Below are 19216 nucleotides of genomic sequence, written 5' to 3' on the forward strand. Positions count from 1 at the left end.
TAGGTCTCCTCAAAAATGATTTTTAGGTGTTTTCCCCTCCCATTTAGAAGTGCAGTTTTTCCCAAATATCATTCAGAAGCAAACTGAACTCAATACAAATGTAAGAGCAGTATATTTTTTGCTTTATTACTTGTTAACAGATTACCCATATTTGAAGATTCGAATGAAGATTGGGAAGTATTTTTTGAAGAAGTGTTTCAGATTAAAATAGTAACAAATGCGTGCGGTTAAATTGAAGGGTCTTGGACCACATTCTTTGGCTTTGGGAGTGTCCAGAATACCTCAAATATTAATATTCTATCCAAATCCCCAACATTAGAAAATAATGGGGTGTCTAGATGTTAGACAATTATCAAGCCATCAAACATCATGTAGAAGAACGTTGACTTAGAAGAATCTTCCCTAAATTACTACACCGGCTGCCAAATAATGCATGTGGTTTGCTAAAACTTTTGTTTAAGAAAAAAAAAAGGCATAGAATAAATACTGAAAGCGGTGAAAGCCAATGTTAAGGGTGGTTTTTCTCTGGGAAATAGGATTATAAGTGATTTTTTTTCCCCTTTGAATCATGTTTTCCACAATTTTTGTTGTAGCTTGTATTACAAGAGAAGAGTACTAAAAACTTACTGACCTTCAAAATATACCAGTTGGATACTGAGTAAATATTTTCCCAGTTACAAAATTATTCTTTACTATAATTAATCTTTGGTTTTCAGGCCTTTGGACATGTCAACATAATTAATGCCAGTTTAGAACTTGTAATTCAGCTTTGGAATCTACTTTCCTCTTCATGGAAAAATAATTGCTGAAGTAATGCTCACAAGCTTTTTAAATTACACAAACTTTGAAAAAATGTTTCACTTAAGTGCTCTTTTAATACGTTCACTAAAAACATAAATTGATCACCCAAATTATACCAAATATTATTCTATAAGCCAAGGCTATAAAATTCTGTTTCTGTGCCCAGGGAGCATGAAGTTCTAGAGTTGAAACTTAACATTTTTGTTGTGCTTTGAAATTTCAAAGTGATTTCACGAACATTTCACTGTCATAGCAATCCAAGGGAGATCTGTACACTTTACTGTTCTCATTTTAGAAATGAAGAAACAGATCCGAGAGGTTGTGACTCAAGCAACAAACAGATATTTAGAAGTGGAAAAACTGGGTCTCTTGTCTGCTGAGCTCAGATCTTATTGCTCCTCCCACCCACCTGGCCACATTACTTTCCTTGCCAAACTTCCAAAGTGCATTTTAAAATGTGTCCTTTGGATAAGAAAATATTCAAAAATTATTGTTACGTTGCATCTTTTTCTTGTCTTATCAAAGTAAATTAATGATTCAAGGAATTTTAGATATTGAATAGTCTAAACTATATGCAAACAGACCCCAGTGATTTATATTTTTTTGTCATTTAATTGTCAGTAGATTATTTGTAAGAGTAATTTTGACCTCCTGCCAAAATGATTGAAGGCTTTTTTTTTTTCTTAAACTTTTTGAACTTGTATGTGGTGTTTTCCCAATGCTGATAGGACTTTGGAATGAAATGTTGAGGGGAAGAGGAGTTTTCCATACTCGTTGCTCACATGAGCCATTCTTGATTCTGGCTTGCCAACCCTTGGTGTCACATGTGAGCCTTCCACATATGTTCACTCTCCATTCTAGCTCTCTGATTGAACTCTGCTCTCATTGACTAGGCGGCATTTGGGTAGGTATGCTTCATTCCTGGAATTGACAATCATCCCATGTGAGTAAAAGGGAACCTGTGAGACATCTTTAAGCACATGAAAAGCTTTTGGTTTTAAAATGGAAGAAATGTCAGGTACTTTTAATGCCTGAGCCTTCGTAGCAGTTAGTTTTGTTGGCACAAGAAAACTGACATGCCTATTTTCTCCAGTTCTCTTATCTTTCCTTAGCAGTTCTACTTGAATGTTTTCTATCTATTCGTACCCATTTTTACTTCTTCTGACTCTTTTTATTTCCCCTTTCTCTGTTCTTGTTCTCTTTCAGTTTTGAATATATTCACACTGAATCAGCACTTTTAAAGCCCTGCCTTCTCCCACTGGCTTCACTTGGCCTTCAGACATAATGAGGAGACTGGCTTTTCGAGGCGCTGGTTGTGCTCTGGTAAAGCTGGTAAATTACTGATCATCTACATCCTTTCCCTTTTCTGTCCTTCCTTGCCTTTTCCCTTCCACCTTCCTTAAAATTTGTTATCCTTTTCATAAAGAGCCCCTCCTCATGTTTATCAAATTCACTTGTGTCATTGTCATAGATTTGTTTGCAAAGGGTTGGTTCTTCCTTTCTTCATCTTAATGATTGAGGACAGTTTATCAGCCTTTTATAAAACAAACAAAAATTAACAAAACTTGGCTATCTTTGGCCTAAGCCAGCCGTGAGCAAACTACGGATCCGGCCCATTCGGCTGTTCTATCCGGCCTGCGGAGCCGAAAGAGCAGAGGGTTCTCTTGCTCTCCCCTCCGCTCCTTTACTTTGAATTTGTATTAGTTCACACAAACACTCCATCCATGCTTTTGTCCCGGCCCTCCGGTCCAGTTTAAGAACCCATTGTGGCCCTCGGGTCAAAAAGTTTGCCCACCCCTGGAGCCCTTTGAGCTTTTAGCCAGTTGTAGCCAATTGCAAACTAATGCACTGTGTAACCAAAGCCTTGAGGAAGAAACACCTTGATGGTGGGCTCTGTTTTCAAATACCACGTGGACTGTTGGAGGAATAGAAAGGAAACTTGTTTCTTAGTTGCTTACCAGGATCCTTTATTTATTGGTTTGTTTTGTTCCTGCTTTCATTCCTGGGAGAGCCCCCATTTTTCTCTCCATACAACTAGCAACCCATTCTTCCAGCTGTTGTATCTTAGTTTCCTGAAATGGAATGTTGATGAGTGAAACGGATTAGGTGTTTTTTGTTTTTTTTCTTAGTTTTAGAGAAAGACCTTTGAAATCACAACATACTATTTGATACTGTTGTTAAATTGTATAAGCATTGTAAGACCTTCCCATATACACCCTTTCTCTCTAGCTGTAGCAGATCATTTCAGTGATTACATTTCTTGTGTTAGGTAGTCAAATGTATATATTTATAAAGTTGTATTAAGATTAGTTACTTAGCAGCCTGCCTGAAACTGAGGACACATTTATGCCTTTCTGAAAGGCCAAACAGGACCTAAAACACTCACCTCTGAGGTGTTCTTCCAGATCATCTACTGCAGTGGTTCTCAACCTTTTTAATGCCGCGACCCTTTAATACAGTTCCTCATGTTGTGGTGATCCCCGACCATAAAATTATTTTACTTTACTCACATGGGATGATTGTCAATTATCTACAGCAGCTGTAGAGCCTAAGACCATCGGAAAACACAGATATTTACATTACGATTCATTAACAGTAGCAAAATTACAGTTATGAAGTAGCAACGAAAATAATTTTATGGTCGGGGGTCACCACAACATGAGGAACTGTATTAAAGGGTCGCGGCATTAAAAAGGTTGAGAACCACTGTTCTACTGAAACTTAAAACTTTGATTTCAAACTTTGCGGGGATAGAGTACCTCATATAACTGAAAAGGAGGTTAGTCTGGATTGACAGAAAAGTTTCAAAGCATGGCTTTGCTAATTTGGCATAGGTATGGCAAGTCACATTACATGTTTTCTAGGAGTATGTCTTGTGAGTCCTTCAATAATGGAGAAAAGTAATTCTCTGTGTTAATTTTAGGGTGTATCTAAAATGCTAGAAGGTTAATTGTCCTCTGTCCCCCTAATTTTTTGCGCTTCTTATTTGCCTCAGGCACAACTTCCTATTCTTTTTCATCTCATAGCCCACCTGGGAAATGATCACAGTTGTAGGACACAGTGCGGAAGAAAGAGAAGGCTGCTGACTGCAGAGGACTGCCTTGGGACCTCTGTCCCCAAGGCCTCCCTGGCTGCCCCAGGGGCTGAGAGATCAGTATCTGCAGTACACTGTTGTACCACTGCACGTGGGTTTTCAAATTCCAGTCCAGAGTAATTTTGGGGCCAGAATTGGTTTTAGTCATTCAAAATTGGTGATATACAAATGAGTACACTTTTGCTGAATTTGTCCCATCCAAATTGAAAGTGTAGCATTCTAGTACATGAAGGGACTAAAGCAACAAGGTACAGGACTTCCATAGAAAACCTTCTGGTTAGACAAACTTTTTGCCACAGTTAAAGTATCTTCCTGAGTGAACCAGAAGCTTGATATCAGGGGCCAGCTGAGGGCTTGGTGGCAGAGTCTAAATTTAAACATAAGAACATAGCTAATTATTTCTTATAGAAGAAGTTGGATTCCATGGGTTCCAAAAGAAGAAGAGCGACCTCCCCTTCCAGTAGTGTCAGCGGGGATTTTGATGACGGGCACCATTCTGTATCTACACCAGGCCCAAGCAGGAAAAGGAGGAGACTTTCCAATCTTCCAACTGTAGATCCTGTGAGTAACTTGGATCACACTGTTTCTGCCTTCTTTTCCTATAATTCCCTATCTTTTAATGATAAGCATTGAGATGCAAGACCTCTCCATTTCTTTTTTCTCTGGCTTGATATTCTTTTTTGTTGTTGTTAATCCTCACCTGAGTATTGATTTTTTTTAGAGAGAGTAAAACAGAGAGAGGGAGGGAGTGAGAGGGGGAGAGAGAGAAACATTGAGGTGAGAGAGACACATCCATTGGTTGCTTCTTGCACACACCCCAACCTGGGCAGGATTGAACCTGCAACCCAGGTATGTGCCCTTGACTTGGAATCGAAGCCTTGATCCTTTGGTTGGTGGGCGGACACTCTAACCACAGAGCCAAACCGGCCAAGGCTCTAGCTTGATATCCTTAACCTTTCCTTTATGAAAAGTCTATTTTTATTTAGCCAGAAGTCTTACAGTAATAGAATACTTCAATATCTATAATAATAAAAGCGTAATATGCTAATTAGACCGGACGTCCTTCCCAAAGAAGCTGGGGCTGCGAGGGAAGCCCGGCTTCAGGGTGCCTGCTGGCAGCCAGAGGGCAGTTGGGGGCGACCAGGCTGCAGGGGAGGAAAGAAGGCCTGCAAGGGGAAGGAAGGCCTACTCTTGCACGAATTTCGTGCATCGGGCCTCTAGTTAAGAAATAATAAAGAATAACAGTATGCGCCATTGCATAGTCACTCAAATAACTGTGTGCTTGTATATGCCAAGCACAGTTCTGGTGATTGAGATACAGCTATGTGTAAGACAAGCCACTTTTTCACATGGTGCTTAGATTCAAATATGGGAAAGAAGAATGTAAACAGGTGAGCAAATTAATAAAATACCATCAGCTGATAAGTGTTAAAAAGAAAAGTTTGGGTGATTTGGGCTATTTTGGCTCAAACCTTCAAGGGGACTCTGATAAGAAGGCACTAGTCCTGCAGAGCACTAGGGAAGAAAGTTGCAGGCAGAAGGGCTGAGTTGGAAGTGAGATAGGTGTGTTATGATTATACAGAGATCGTTAAGAGGGAGGAGATTGACAAAGTCTGCCTAGCTAGGTATGTAGTTATCCTATATACTCTGTGGGCAGTGTTAGGAATTTAGATTTTATTCTCCCGAGTAGTAAGAAGCCTCCGTATTGGATAATATTAAGGAAGAGAGGGATATGAACTGATTTAGTTAAAAAGAAAAGAAAAATAACCAGTAGCATAAATCTGATGAAAGATACCAAAACATTAATCAGTTAAATTACAATAAAGAGAGATACTGTCAGCATATTTCAAACTTGGTAATTTGGGGATTCGTCGTTTTTCTTCTGTATTTGCCTTTTATGGGTATGTTTTTATTAAAGATAATCCAGATAATTACAATGGCTTTTTCTGTTCACTTTTCTTCTTCTTTTTCTCTTTTCCTGTGTGTAGATTGCTGTGTGCCATGAACTCTACAATACCATCCGGGACTATAAGGATGAACAGGGCAGGCTTCTCTGTGAGCTCTTCATTAGGGCACCGAAGCGAAGGTGAGTTGGAAGGTGAGTGGGAGGAATTTAGTCTTGGGTCAGTGTTTAAAGTATTTGATAATTGATTTTCTTTTGAAAGTAATGGTTTAGGGGAGAAACCAAGATGGCGGCATAGGTAAACACCTAAACTGCTGCCTTGCACAACAATTTCAAAACTACTACTACAAGACAAAACAGACATCATCCAAAACAGGAAGGCTGGCTGAGTGGAAATTCTACAACTATAAGGAAAGAGAAAACTACACTGAGACTCAAAGGAGCTGCAGGAGGCAGAGGTACTGAAACGCACGTGCGGAGAGGACAGGCAACTGAGTACGCGGCTGGCTTTTTCAAGCGGGAGGGAGACAAAAGCTCCTGACTGCGCTGAACTCCAGTTCTGGGCGAGACTCTGGGGACACAGACTCATACGAGGTGAAACTGGACTGTCAGGAAAGAGAAAAGCACACTGAGACTCAGAGGAACTGTGAAAGGCAGAGGTACCGAGGCGCGCATGCGGAGGAGAAACTGGACTGTCTGGCAGCGGGCGGAACTCGAGGGCGGCTTTCTCTCAGAGGTGCTTGCAGCAATTACCACAGGACACTGAGACACAGGGGCCTATTAGGGCAGGGCTGACGGGACACCAATGCTGTCTGCTCTGCCCTGAGACTCCGCCCCATCCAAGATGAGCACAGAGGCTTTTGCAAGGCTTGTCTCATACGAGTGTCTCCAGCATAGAAGTTCTCCCAGCGTAGACACAGCTGATACTCACAGCCATTGGGCCTGGAGGTCAATTCCTCCCAGTGATACCAACAACAATCAAGGCTTAACTACAACAAGACTGTGCACACAGCCCACAAAGGAGTGCACCAAGAGTGTCCACCTCAGGTAACTGGGGAGTCTGAGCCACTGGGCCCTACAGGACACCTAGCACACAAAGCCACTCTTATCAACTCAGGGAAGCAGCCAAAATGTGGAGACAAAGAAACAGATCACAAATGAAAGAAATGGAGGAAAGCAAATGACTGGATATAGACTTCAAAACCATGGTTATAAGGTTTTTCAAGAATTTCCTAGAAAAGGCTGATAAATTTAGCGAGACCCTCGAGGAAATGAAAAAGGACCAACTAGAAATTAAGCATACACTGACTGAAATAAAAAATACTATACAGAGATCTAACAACAGACTAGAGGATCACAAGGATCAAGTCAAAGAGTTGAAATACAAAGAAGCAAAAAACACAACCGGAAAAGCAAAAAGAAAAATGAATCCAAAAATATGAAGATAGTGTAAGGAGCCTCTGGGACAACTTCAAGCGTACCAACATCTGAATTATGGGGGTGCCAGAAGAAGAGAGAGAGCAAGATACTGTAAACATATTTGAAAAAATAATGACTGAAAACTTCCCCCACCTGGTGAAAGAAATAGACTTACAAGTCCAGGAAGCGCACAGAACCCCAAATGAAAGGAATCCAAAGAGGACCACACCAAGAAACATAATTAAAATGCCAAGAGCAAAAGATAAAGAATATTGAAAGCAGCAAGAGAAAAACAGTTAATTACCTACAAGGGAGCACCCATACGACTGTCAGTTAATTTCTCAACAGAAACTATACAGGCCAGACGGGAGTGGCAAGAAATACTCAAAGTGATGAATAGCAAGAACCTACAACCAAGATTACTCTACCCAGCAAAGCTATCATTCAGAATTGAAGGGCAGATAAAGAGCTTCACAGATAAGAAAAAGCTAAAGGAGTTCATCACCGCCAAACCAGTATTATATGAAATGCTGAAAGGTATTCTTTAAGAAGAGGAAGAAGAAGAAAAAGGTAAAGATAAAAATTATGAACAACAGCCGAAACCGGTTTGGCTCAGTGGATAGAGCGTCGGCCTGCGGACTGAAGGGTCCTGGGTTCGATTCCGGTGAAGGGCATGTACCTGGGTTGTGGGCACATCCCCAGTGGGAGGTGTGCAGGAGGCAGCTGATCGATGTTTCTCTCTCATCGATGTTTCTAACTCTCTATCCCTCTCTCTTCCTCTCTGTAAAAAAGCAATAAAATATATATTTTAAAAAAAAAAAAAAAAAAAATTATGAACAACAAATACATACCTGTCAACAAGTGAATCTAAAAATCAAGTGAATAAAAAATCTGATGAACAGAATAAACTGGTGAATATAATAGAATCAGGGGCATAGAAAGGGAGTGGACTGACAATTCTCGGGGGGAAGGGGGTGGGGGGTGCGGGAAGAGACTGGACAAAAATCGTACACCTATGGATGAGGACAGTTGAGGGGCGGTAAGGGCAGAGGGTGGGGTAGGAACCGGGTGGAGGGGAGCTATGGGGGAAAAAAGAGGAACAATTGTAATCTGAACAGTAAAGATTTATTAAATTAAAAAATAAAAAAAAGTGAAGGAAAAAAAGTAATGGTTTAAATGATACTGAGTACTGAGGTTGGATTTGTTTTACTTGTCAAGATGTAGTGAAGTATATTTAAAATTTTTCTTAACTTGTAGTAAAAAATACATAACATAAAATGTACTATCTTACCCATTTTAAGAATACATTTCAGTATTAAGTATATTCACATCATTGTACATGCAACATCTCCAGAACTTTTACGTATTGCAAAGTTGAAACTCTATACCCATTAAATGGCTGCCCATTTCTCCCTTTCCCCCAGCCCCTTGCAACTACCATTGCACTTTCTGTTTCTATGGCTTTAACTACTTTATATTCCTTATAGAAGTGGAATCATATAGTATTTGTTTTTGTGACTGGCTTATTTCACTTAGCATAATGTCCTCAAGATTCATCCATGTTGTAGCATGTGACAGGATTGCCTTTCTTTTTAAGGCTAATAATGTTATACTACCACATTTTCTTTATCCATTCACCCATTTATAAGCACTTGAGTTGTTTCCACCTCTTGGCTATTGTGAATACGCAGTGAATATGGGTGTGCAAATACCTCTTTGAGATGTTGTTTTCAGTTATTTTGAATCCTATCCTATATAATAAAGAGTTAATATGCAAATTGACCATCACTCCAACACAAAATGGCCATCCCCATGTGGACACAAGATGGCCGGCAGGGGAGGGCAGTTAGGGGTGACCGGGCCGGCAGAGGAGGGCAGTTAGGGGTGACCAGGCCTGCAGGGGAGGACAGTTAGGGGTGACCAGGCTGGCAGGGGAAGGCAGTTAGGGGCAATCGGGCCGGCCGGGGAGCAGTTAGTCATCGATAAGGCTGGCAGGGGAGTGGTTAGGGCAGGGGTGGGCAAACTTTTTGACTCGAGGGCCACAATGGGTTCTTAAACTGGACCGGAGGGCTGGAACAAAAGCATGGATGGAGTGTTTGTGTGAACTAATATAAATTCAAAGTAAAGGAGCGGAGGGGAGAGCAAGAGAACCGGATAGAACAGCCGGATCCGGCCCGCGGGCCGAGGTTTGCCCACGGCTGGGTTAGGGGGTGATCAGGCTGGCAGGCAGAAGCGGTTAGGGTCAATCAGGCAGGCAGATGAGTAGTTGGGTGCTAGCAGTTCTGGATTGTGAGAGGGATGTCCAACTGCCCGTTTAAGCCCGATCCCACTGGGTCCCAGATTGGAGAGGGTGCAGGCTGGGCTGAGGGACACCCTCCCCCATGCATCAATTTTGTGTACCGGGCCTCTAGTATGCTGTACATCTGGAATTAGGATTGCTAGATCTATAGTAGTTCTGTTTTTAATTTTTTGAGGAATCACCATACTGTTTTCCATAATTGCTGCATTGTTTTACTCCCTCCCCACAAAACCCCCCAATTTCTCCATATTTTCGCCACACTTGTCATTTTATAGTAAGTTTGGAAATAAAAAAATGTGAGTCCTCTGTGATGGTTAATTTATGGGTCAACTTGACAGTCTTCCAAGTTTGTTCTTTTTCAAGGTAGTTTTGGCTACTTGGGGTTCTTTGAAATTCCATATGAATTTCAGGATTGGTTTTTCTGTATCTGCAAAAAATGCTGCTGGGATTTTGATAGGGATTGTGTTGAATCTATAGATTGCTTTGGATTGTATTGATGTCTTAATGTTAAGTTTTCCAATCCACGAACATGAGATAATCTTTCTACTTATTGGTGTCTTCTTTAATTTCTTACAGAAATGTGCAGTTTTTAGAAGTTGCCTACTTGGTTAGGCTTACTCATATTTCATTCTTCTTGATGCTATTATAAATGGAATTGTTTTCTTAATTTTCTTCTTGTAGTGTTTATTGTTAGTGTATATAAACGCAAATGATTTTTTTGTATGTTGATTTTGTACAAGGCAACTTTGCTAAATTTGCTTATTAGTAATGTTTTGTGTTTGTAATCTTTAGAATTATCTGCATGTAAGATCTTATCATCTATGAACACAGATAATTTTACTTCTTCCTTTCCAATTTGGTGGATGCTTTTCATTTCTTTTTGTTGCCTAATTGTTTGACTAGGACTTCCAGTATTATATTGAAAAGAAGTGGCAAGAGCAAGTATCCTAGTCTTGATCTTAGAGGGAAAGTTTTCATTCTCTCACCATTTTGAGTATGATGCTACCTATAGGTTTCTCAAATATGGTCTTTATTATGTTGAGGTGGTTTCCATTTCTACCTAATTTTTTGAGAGTTTTTGTCATGTGGCAGCTGCTGATTCATCAGGAGACCTAGCCTCACTGGTGATGTTTCTATTTTTCAGTCCAAGCCTATTCCTGAATCTGTGTAACCACTCTGACTTGCAGTAAATGGCTTGGTGTCACTGGTTTCAGGGGAATCCCTTGCTGAAGTCTTTGTATAGGCTCAATGCTTTCTGACACAACACATTGCCATCAATTGGAGTGTATTTTTTGTTCATGTCTTCTACCCACAAATTTAATGCCTTTTCCATCTTCACTAAGCACTTATAATAACTGCGGCTGTAACTTTTGCATTTTGAGGTGTGACAGCAAAACTAGTATGAATTTCTTTTCCTTCTTCACAATGTCGCGGATAGAAAATTCATTCTTGCTGTAGATCTTTGCATACAATTGCATACAATTTTTCCTTTTCCTTATTAAGTTGAGGACTTTCATCCTTTCACTTAAAGAAAGCACTTTACAGTCAGCTTCTCTTTGGCATATCCAAATTGCCAGCATCACTACTCTTGCGTGCGCTTTGAGGCCATTCTTAAATAGAATGAAGGTGACTTGAACACGCACTGCAATAGCCACAGTTGATCTGATAACTGTATTGGGTACTAAGTGGCTCACGGGCAGGTAGCAGATACAGTGTGGATTCTCTGAACAAAGAGGTGATGCACATCCTGGCAGGATGAAGCAGGATGCAAGAAAAGCGTGTAACTTAAAACTTATTAATTTACTTCTGGAATTTTCCATTTAATATTTTTGGACCATGGTTTGCCATGGGTAACTGAAACCATGGAAAGTAAAACTGCAAATAAACAGGGACTACTGTACATTCCCTCATTGGGTTCTCAGTGGACTACAGATAATCTCCAAAGCCTCAGAGGCTGTGGAAATAAATGGTATTTAAAAACCAAGCCTCAACAGGGAGCAGTGGACTATGACCCATCAGGCCCAGGTGGAGAGAGCCATCTTAGGTATTAAGTTAACAAAACTCCAATGCTTACTCTGAGAAAGTCCCTTGCTATTGACACCACTGACACATTGATATTAGGCCTGGGTGGGACTTTGTTGGATACTCACAGAGACCTTTATGTTCTTACACTTTCTCTGAATAACAAATTAAATACTCCTCTTATTTCCTCACTAGAGGCTCAATGCACAAAATTTGTGCAAGGGGCTCAGCCCTTGCAGCCCTGGCTGCCTTGGCCCTTGCATCCCCGGCTTCATCTGGAAGGTCATCTGGACGGTTGTTCCGCTGTTCAGCCATTTGGTCAATTTACATATTACGCTTTTATTATTATAGACTGGGAGCCCAGTGCATGAGTTCATGCACCTTGAAAGGAACTGTGTCCTGTGAGGCTGCAGTAGGCACAGGAGCGGGTCTCAGCCCATTCTCTGCACCCCCACCTGGCCCTTCCTGCTGCAGCACTCAGTCCTGCTGCCGATCCCACGTGCTGACGGTGCAGAGTGATTGGGGCCGGTGCCAGCCGTGGGTGCGAGTAGGGCCAGCGCTGTCAGTGGGTACAAGTGGCGGCTGCTGCCCCGATTGCCCCTCAGGAACAGCGGGAGGTGGAGAAGCCATCAGGGCTGGCAGCTGCCGCTCACACCCGCTGATGGCACCGAGTGATCGGGACTGGCAGCGGGTGCGAGCGGCGGGCGGGACTATGGCACGTGGGAGCAAAAGATTTTCACTAACCACTAGAGGCTCGCCCTGATGAGAGCGACCAGCACCCCACCTTGGTCTTGTGCCCCTGCTCCACTATACTGCCGCGGCCAATGCTCGCCATGTTCCGCACACACCCCTTGATGGTCAGCGCATGTCATAGTGACTGGATGTTCGGTTGTTCCACCGTTCGGTCTATTTGCATATTAGCCTTTTATTATATAGGGTTATTATATAGTATACTTAAGTTTATAGTTCTAGCGCCTCAGTCTTGGTGTTTCAATACTATTTACCACTAAAAGAAACTATAGTTCTTTGGGAAAATTTCTGATTTCAAGGGCAAAGAAAGTACAAGATAAGCTTGTAAGATCTTATGGATGCCAGAAAATAAGCAAGTGCTCAAAGGGTAATAGGGACATGTCAAAAAGACATAGAAAATAGAAGATATCTTGAAAGGACTCCAACTAGCCAAACCTGGAGTAGTTTGAGCATCAAAATCATTATAGTAATGTTTTTAACCACTGAGTAAAACAGGAATCCATCCTATATAATGAAGATGTAACATGCAAATGGTCGTTAATGCCTTGACCCATAACGACTGGATCATGGATCAGCAGGAGGGTGGGGCTGAGAGTTACAGGAGGGGGCAGGGCAGCAAGCTATGGGGAGGCAGGGGGAGCTATAGGAGGGTAGGGCAGTGGGCAAAGAGCTACTAGAGGGCGGCAGCGAGCTACTGGCACACGTATTCGTACGCAGGGCTACTAGTAGTGATATAAATAAATTAATAAATTGAAAAGGATTGGGCTTTTATGTAGTCTGGAGGTATCTAACCAATAAAGTACAAGCAGAAAAAGAGTAACTTGATCAGTTGAGAAGCTGGCAGACACCACAGTAATCGAGTGATCAAAATAGCCTCGTCTGAATAATAGGATATTGAAATCATATGCCACTTGATAAGATACAGTGAGACAGATACACTATCCTTTCTGTTATAATCCTGTTAAAGAAGCATAACATTAGCTTACTTATCAGGAAAACAGGCAAATCCAAATTGAGGGATAATCTACAAAATAACTGCCCTGTAACCTTCAAAATATTGTGAAAGTCAAGGAAAGACTGAGGAACTGTTTCAGAATGAAGGAAACTAAAGAAATATAACTATAAATGCAACATGTGATCCTAGACTTGATCCTTTTGTTATAAAGGGCAATTTTGGAACAGTTGGCAAAATATGAGTGGGGTCTGAGGATTAGTGGTGGTACTATATCAGAGTTAATTTCCCTTTATTGGTTGAACCATGATCCTTGTTTGTAGGAAATATACCTTAAACTACTCAGAGGTGATAGGACATGTCAGCAGCTTACTCGCAAATGATTCTGAAAAACATTCTTTGTACTATTCTGCAACTTTATATCAAAAGGTTTTTAAAGATTAAATATATGTACATGGCTATAACATGTCAGCCAGGGTCCCAAGAGAGATTAAAGCATTAATGCATGACATTCTTTATAAGTAACTTCGTACACATCTAGAATAAAGTTTACTATCTACCCCCAAGGGAAAATTGAGAAAAATAGTCACATAGCTAATTTTTTATAAGGTTTTTTTGTCTCAAGGAACTTCATTTGAAAAAAGCCAGACAGGATAAAAATAAACATCCATGAACCCAAAATCCAATTTAAGAAATTACTGTTATAACTAGCTTTGAAGTTTTCTGTGTGTCCCTCGCTGTTTCTCCCCTCCAATATATAATCACTATCCTGAATTTTGTATTTATCATTCCCAAGGCATTTTATTTTTTTTAATTGTTTAGTCATGTTTGGATATCCCTTTATCTTTGGTAAGCTGCTTGTGCCAAGGGCCTCAGCTTTCTCTTTTGTAACTTTAGTAATTGATATTATAGTGGTACTAGAGGCCCGGTACACAAAATTCATGCACTGAGGGGAGGAGGGGTGTCCCTCAGCCCGGCCTGCGCCCTCTTGCCATCCAGGAGCCCTCAGGGGATGTCCAACTGATAGCATAGGACCACTCCCTGCCTGCAGTCGGACATCCTTAGCGCTGCCATGGAGGTGGGAGAGGCTCCCGCCACCGCCGCTGCACTTATCAGCTGTGAGCCCGGCTTCTGGCGCACTCACCACCAGGGGGCAGCTCCTGCATTGAGCATCTGCCCTCTGGTGGTCAGTACACGTCATAGCGGCCGGTCATTCCACTGTTCGGTCTATTTGCATATTAGCCTTCTATTATATAGGACTAGAGGCCCGGTGCACAAAATTTGTGCACGGGGGTGTGTGTCCTTCAGCCCAGCCTGCACCCTCTCCAATCTGGGACCCCTCGAGGGATGTCCAACTACCAGGATCGGGCCTAAACGGGCAGTCGGACATCCCTCTTACAATCCAGGACTGCTGGCTCCCAACTTCTTGCCTGCCTGCCTTCCTAATTGCCCCTGACCACTCCCCTGCCAGCCTGATTGATGCCTAACTGCTCTCCTGTCAGCCTATTAGCCCCTAACTGCCCTCCCCTGCAGGCCTGGTCCTCCCCAACTGCTCTCCCCTGCAGGCCTGTGTCCCCCCAACTACCCTTCCCTGCAGGCCCATTTGCCCCCAATTTCCTTCCTCTGCCAGCCTGGTCACCCCTAACTGGCCTTCCTTGCAGGCTTGATCGCCCACAACTGCCTTCCCTTGCAGGCCTAGACCCCCACAACTGCCCTCCTCTGCCAGCCTGATCCCCCCCCCCCCCCCGCAACTGCCCTCCATTGCAGGCGTGGTCCCTCCCAACTGCCCTCCCCTGCTGGCCATATTGTATCCACATGGGGGCAGCCATCTTGTGTGTTGGAGTGATGGTCAATTTACATATTACTCTTTTATTAGATAGGATAGAGGCCTGGTGCACAGGTGGGGGCAAGCTGGTTTGCCCTGAAGGGTGTCCTGGATCAGGGTGGGGGTTCCCTTGGGGTGTGGGGCGTCCTGGGCGAGGGGCCTGTGGTGGTTTGCAGGCCGACCACGCCCCCTGGCGACCCAAGCGAAGGCCCTAGTATCTGGGATTTATTTATCTTCTATAATTGAAACTTTGTAGCCTTGAGTGGAGCCAAGCCTCCTGCTCGCTCCGTGGCCGCAGTCATTTTTGTTGGGATTTATTTATCTTCTGTAATTGAAACTTTGTAGCCTTAAGCGGAGGCCAAGGCAGTCCAGGGCTACGGTAACTTGGCTTCCTCCATTACTGGGGAAACCCAAGCCTCCTCCTCGCTCCATGGCCACAGCCATCTTGGTTGGGTTAATTTGCATACTCACTCCTGATTGGCTGGTGGGCGTGGCTTGTTGGTGTAGCAGAGTGATGGTTAATTTGCATATTACTCTTTTATTAGATAGGATAGTATCTGTGAGGCATTTGATAGTGCTTGGCAGAAAAAGTTCTGTGGTCACTAACTGAAGAAAGGCAGTCCATTTTGTAAGCTGATAAAAAGCTTTGAAATACCTGTTTTCAGCCACTGTTGAACACCATGAAGTATAAATCATTTTCATTTGCAGAAGATACCGTTGAACTGGTTTTATTTTTATTTTTTTTTCAGGTTTTATTTTATTTCAAGAAAAAGGATTTCAAATATAATAATGTTACATGTGATAAACCTTAATATTTCAAGAAAAATTATCTTAAATATAACGTCCATGCAATAAAATATGTCAAAAAATTATTTTAAATATGTTACATTCAAATAAACTCCCAATTATTCAAGAAAAATAATCTTACATGTAATAATATTACATGCAGCCTTAACCGGTTTGGCTCAGTGGATAGAGCGTGGGCCTGCGGACTCAAGGGTCCCAGGTTCGATTCCAGTCAAGGGCATGTACCTGGGTTGCGGGCACATCCCCAGTAGGGGGCGTGCAGGAGGCAGCTGATTGATGTCTCTCATCGATGTTTCTAACTTTCTATCTCTCTGTCTTCCTCTCTGTGGAAAAAATCAATAAAATATATTTTAAAAAAATAAATAATAATAATATTACATGCAATAAACATTAATATTTCAAGAATAAAAGGATTTTAAGTATAATGACATTACCAAAACTGTACCAACATAGTATGATATCACAAAAGTTGTAGGAAATATTAAAAAATCTGCAAATAACAAGATTATTCCTAGTATATTCTAGTATATTTTACCCCCTCTGGCTGTATTTTTGTTCATCAGTTTATGTTGTTCACTAGTGGCCCGGTGCATGAAATTCGTGAACATTTTAATTAGAGGAAATAATTTAGTATTGCTATTTGCCTTTTCTTTATAATAGAAGTGTCAGAGATGAAAGAAAATTAGTAAAATGTATATGAAAACCTTCCTCCTGTCCGAGTCTGGGGCACACCACAGGACCCAGAGTCAAGTCCCCACCCACCCACATGTGCCTCAAAATCGTGTGAGACCCAGACCCGGCTGCCCCACCCCCACATTGGGATAGATCCAGACCTGGCTAGTCCCACCCTTGTCAAGCCCTGCCGGGCAGGGAACGTAGCCTCAGGTCCCCTGGCCTGGTGCCAGGACAGGGGGCGTGGCCTGAGGTCCCCTGTCAAGCCCTGCCAGTTGTGGCACATGGCCTGAGATCCCCTGTCAAGCCCTGCTGGGTCGGGGGCATGGCCTAAGGTCCACCGTTAAGCCCCGCCGGGTGGGGGGTGAGACCTGAGATGCCCTGTCAAGCCCTGCCGGCCTGAGGTCCCCTGTCAAGCCCCACGGGGGCGGGGTAGGGCGTAGCCTCAGGTCCCTGCTGATTGCTTGTTAAGGCTCCTTATGGGAACTTGGCCTCAGCTGAGGGTGCAGCCATCTTTGTGACAGAGTGATGGTTAATTAGCATATTCCCTCTTTATTAGATAGGATTATATTCCACAAATGAGTGAGATCATATGATATTTATCTTTCTCCAACTGGGTTATTTCACTTAGCATGATACTTCTAAAGTCTGTTTTTTTGGATGTGAGTATTGCTAGTCCAGCTTTTTTTTCCTTTTCCATTTGCATGGAAAATTATTTTCATCCCTTCACTTTTATCCTGTGTGTCTCTTTTGTTTTGAAGTGGATCTCTTGTAGACAGTATATAGTTGGGTCATGTTTTTGTATCCATTCAGCTACCCTACACCTTTGATTGGAGCATTTAATCCATTTATATTTAGGGTTATTATTGAGAGGTAATGGAAAGCAAGGATCTGAGACCAAGATTACTATATCCAGCAAGGCTATCATTCAAAATAGACGGTCAAATAAAGAGCTTCCCAGACAAAAAAAAGGCTAAAGGAGTTCATCACCAGCAAGCCAGCATTACAAGAAATGCTAAAGGGATTGCTGAGAAGAAGAAACAGAGAGAGAAACATAGCTATACAGAATTAAAATGGCTATACTGGTAGTATTTAAGACTAAGACATTAATTTAGGTTTTTATATCACTCATCTATGTTTTGAAAAGGGCATGCATGTGTATCTTTCTTTTGCTATTCACTTTTAGTTCCAGTAATGACAGTAAGTCTAGTGTGTTCTATCACTTGAAATATTGGCATTATTATAGATAGTTTGAAATACAATTTTATAGGCTTTGGATTAATACCTTTAAAAAATATTAAATTATAACAGAAATCAACCAGACTATTATGAAGTGGTTTCTCAGCCCATTGACTTGATGAAAATCCAACAGAAACTAAAAATGGAGGAGTATGATGATGTTAATCTGCTGACTGCTGACTTCCAACTGCTTTTTAACAATGCAAAGGCCTATTACAAGGTAAGAAAGCATCAAATTTGGAAGGTATCCAATTTGATAATTGTCTGGATTTTTAGTATTTATCAATTTTGTAAGTTTGTAGTGGTTTCTTATTTGATGGTTTGAGTTTGCATTTCTTTTCTTAGTAAAGAGATTGAATATTCATATGATTATGAACTATTCTTATTCTGTGTCTGCTCAGATATTTTGTCTATTTTTTTCTTGAGTAGTTTGTCATTTTCCTATTTCTAGAAATTTTTACACTAGGTACTGATCATTTTTTTCCTTATATGTGTTGCAGATATATTCTTCCACTGTGAGTTTACTTTTTCACTCTTTTTATGGTTCTTTTGATGAAGAGAAGTTTTTTAATTTAATATATTCAAATGCACTTTTGAACTTTGTGGTTTTGAACTTTGTGGTTTATCCCTCTTTGTGTCTTGTTTCAGAAACTCCTCTTGCTTAAAGTTTATGAAGATATTCTTCTTTTATATTTTCTTCTGAAAGTTTAATAGCTTTGTCATTTACATCTAAGCCTTAAAGCTATAGAGATTGATTTTTGTGTTTTTTGTGAGGTAGAGATATTTTCCTCCCACAGGTATAGGCAGCATCTTGAAATGGCCAACCCCTCTGCATTTGTCTGCAGGGTCAGTACTGTCATCGTTACCATGTGCTCATGGCTCTCCTTCTGACCTTTTAGTGTGTTCCTTTTGTTCTGGCTAGTTTATTCCTGGGCTATTCTATTCCTGACTTAATTACTATGGCTTTATAATTCTTTTTTTTTTAATTGATTTCAGAGAGGAAGTGAAAGGGAGAGAGAGAAACATCAATGATGAGAGAATCACTGATCGGCTGCCACCTGCATGCCCCACACTGGGGATCGAGCTCACAACCTGGGCATGTACCCTTGACCGGAATCGAACCTGGGACCCTTCAGTCCGCAGGCTGATGCTCTATCAACTGAGCCATAGCAGCTAGGGCATCTATACTAATAAAAGGGTAATATGCTAACTAGGGCAGACAAAGCCATAGCGGCTGCGAGGGCCTAGGGCCAGCACTGGGCGGGAGAGGGAGGCGGATCCGGCACCGCGGCACCTTTTGCAGAGGTGGCACGGGACAGGCCACAGCGTGGCCCTGTCCCAGTGCTGCCCCTTCCACAGAGACAGCTATAGAGGGAGCAGCGTGGGCCCGGTCCAGGTGCCACACCTCTGCAGAGGCTGGTCGGTGCAACCTG

The 19216-nt window shown here is 41.9% G+C and overlaps 1 protein-coding gene across 1 annotated transcript in view; it reads left to right on the forward strand.

The window, feature by feature from the left end:
* PBRM1 (polybromo 1) overlaps positions 1-19216 on the forward strand; it is a 127705-nt gene that overhangs the window by 920 nt on the left and 107569 nt on the right. Inside the window, exons 2-5 of the mRNA XM_080674492.1 lie at positions 2008-2133; positions 4304-4456; positions 5884-5981; positions 17856-18003. Coding sequence (XP_080530618.1) covers positions 2086-2133; positions 4304-4456; positions 5884-5981; positions 17856-18003 — 447 coding nt within the window. The 5' untranslated portion in view covers positions 2008-2085. The remainder of the gene's footprint in view (positions 1-2007; positions 2134-4303; positions 4457-5883; positions 5982-17855; positions 18004-19216) is intronic.

Source organism: Plecotus auritus (genome assembly GCF_963455305.1).
Source record: "Plecotus auritus genome assembly, chromosome: 6".
NCBI lineage: Eukaryota > Metazoa > Chordata > Mammalia > Chiroptera > Vespertilionidae > Plecotus > Plecotus auritus.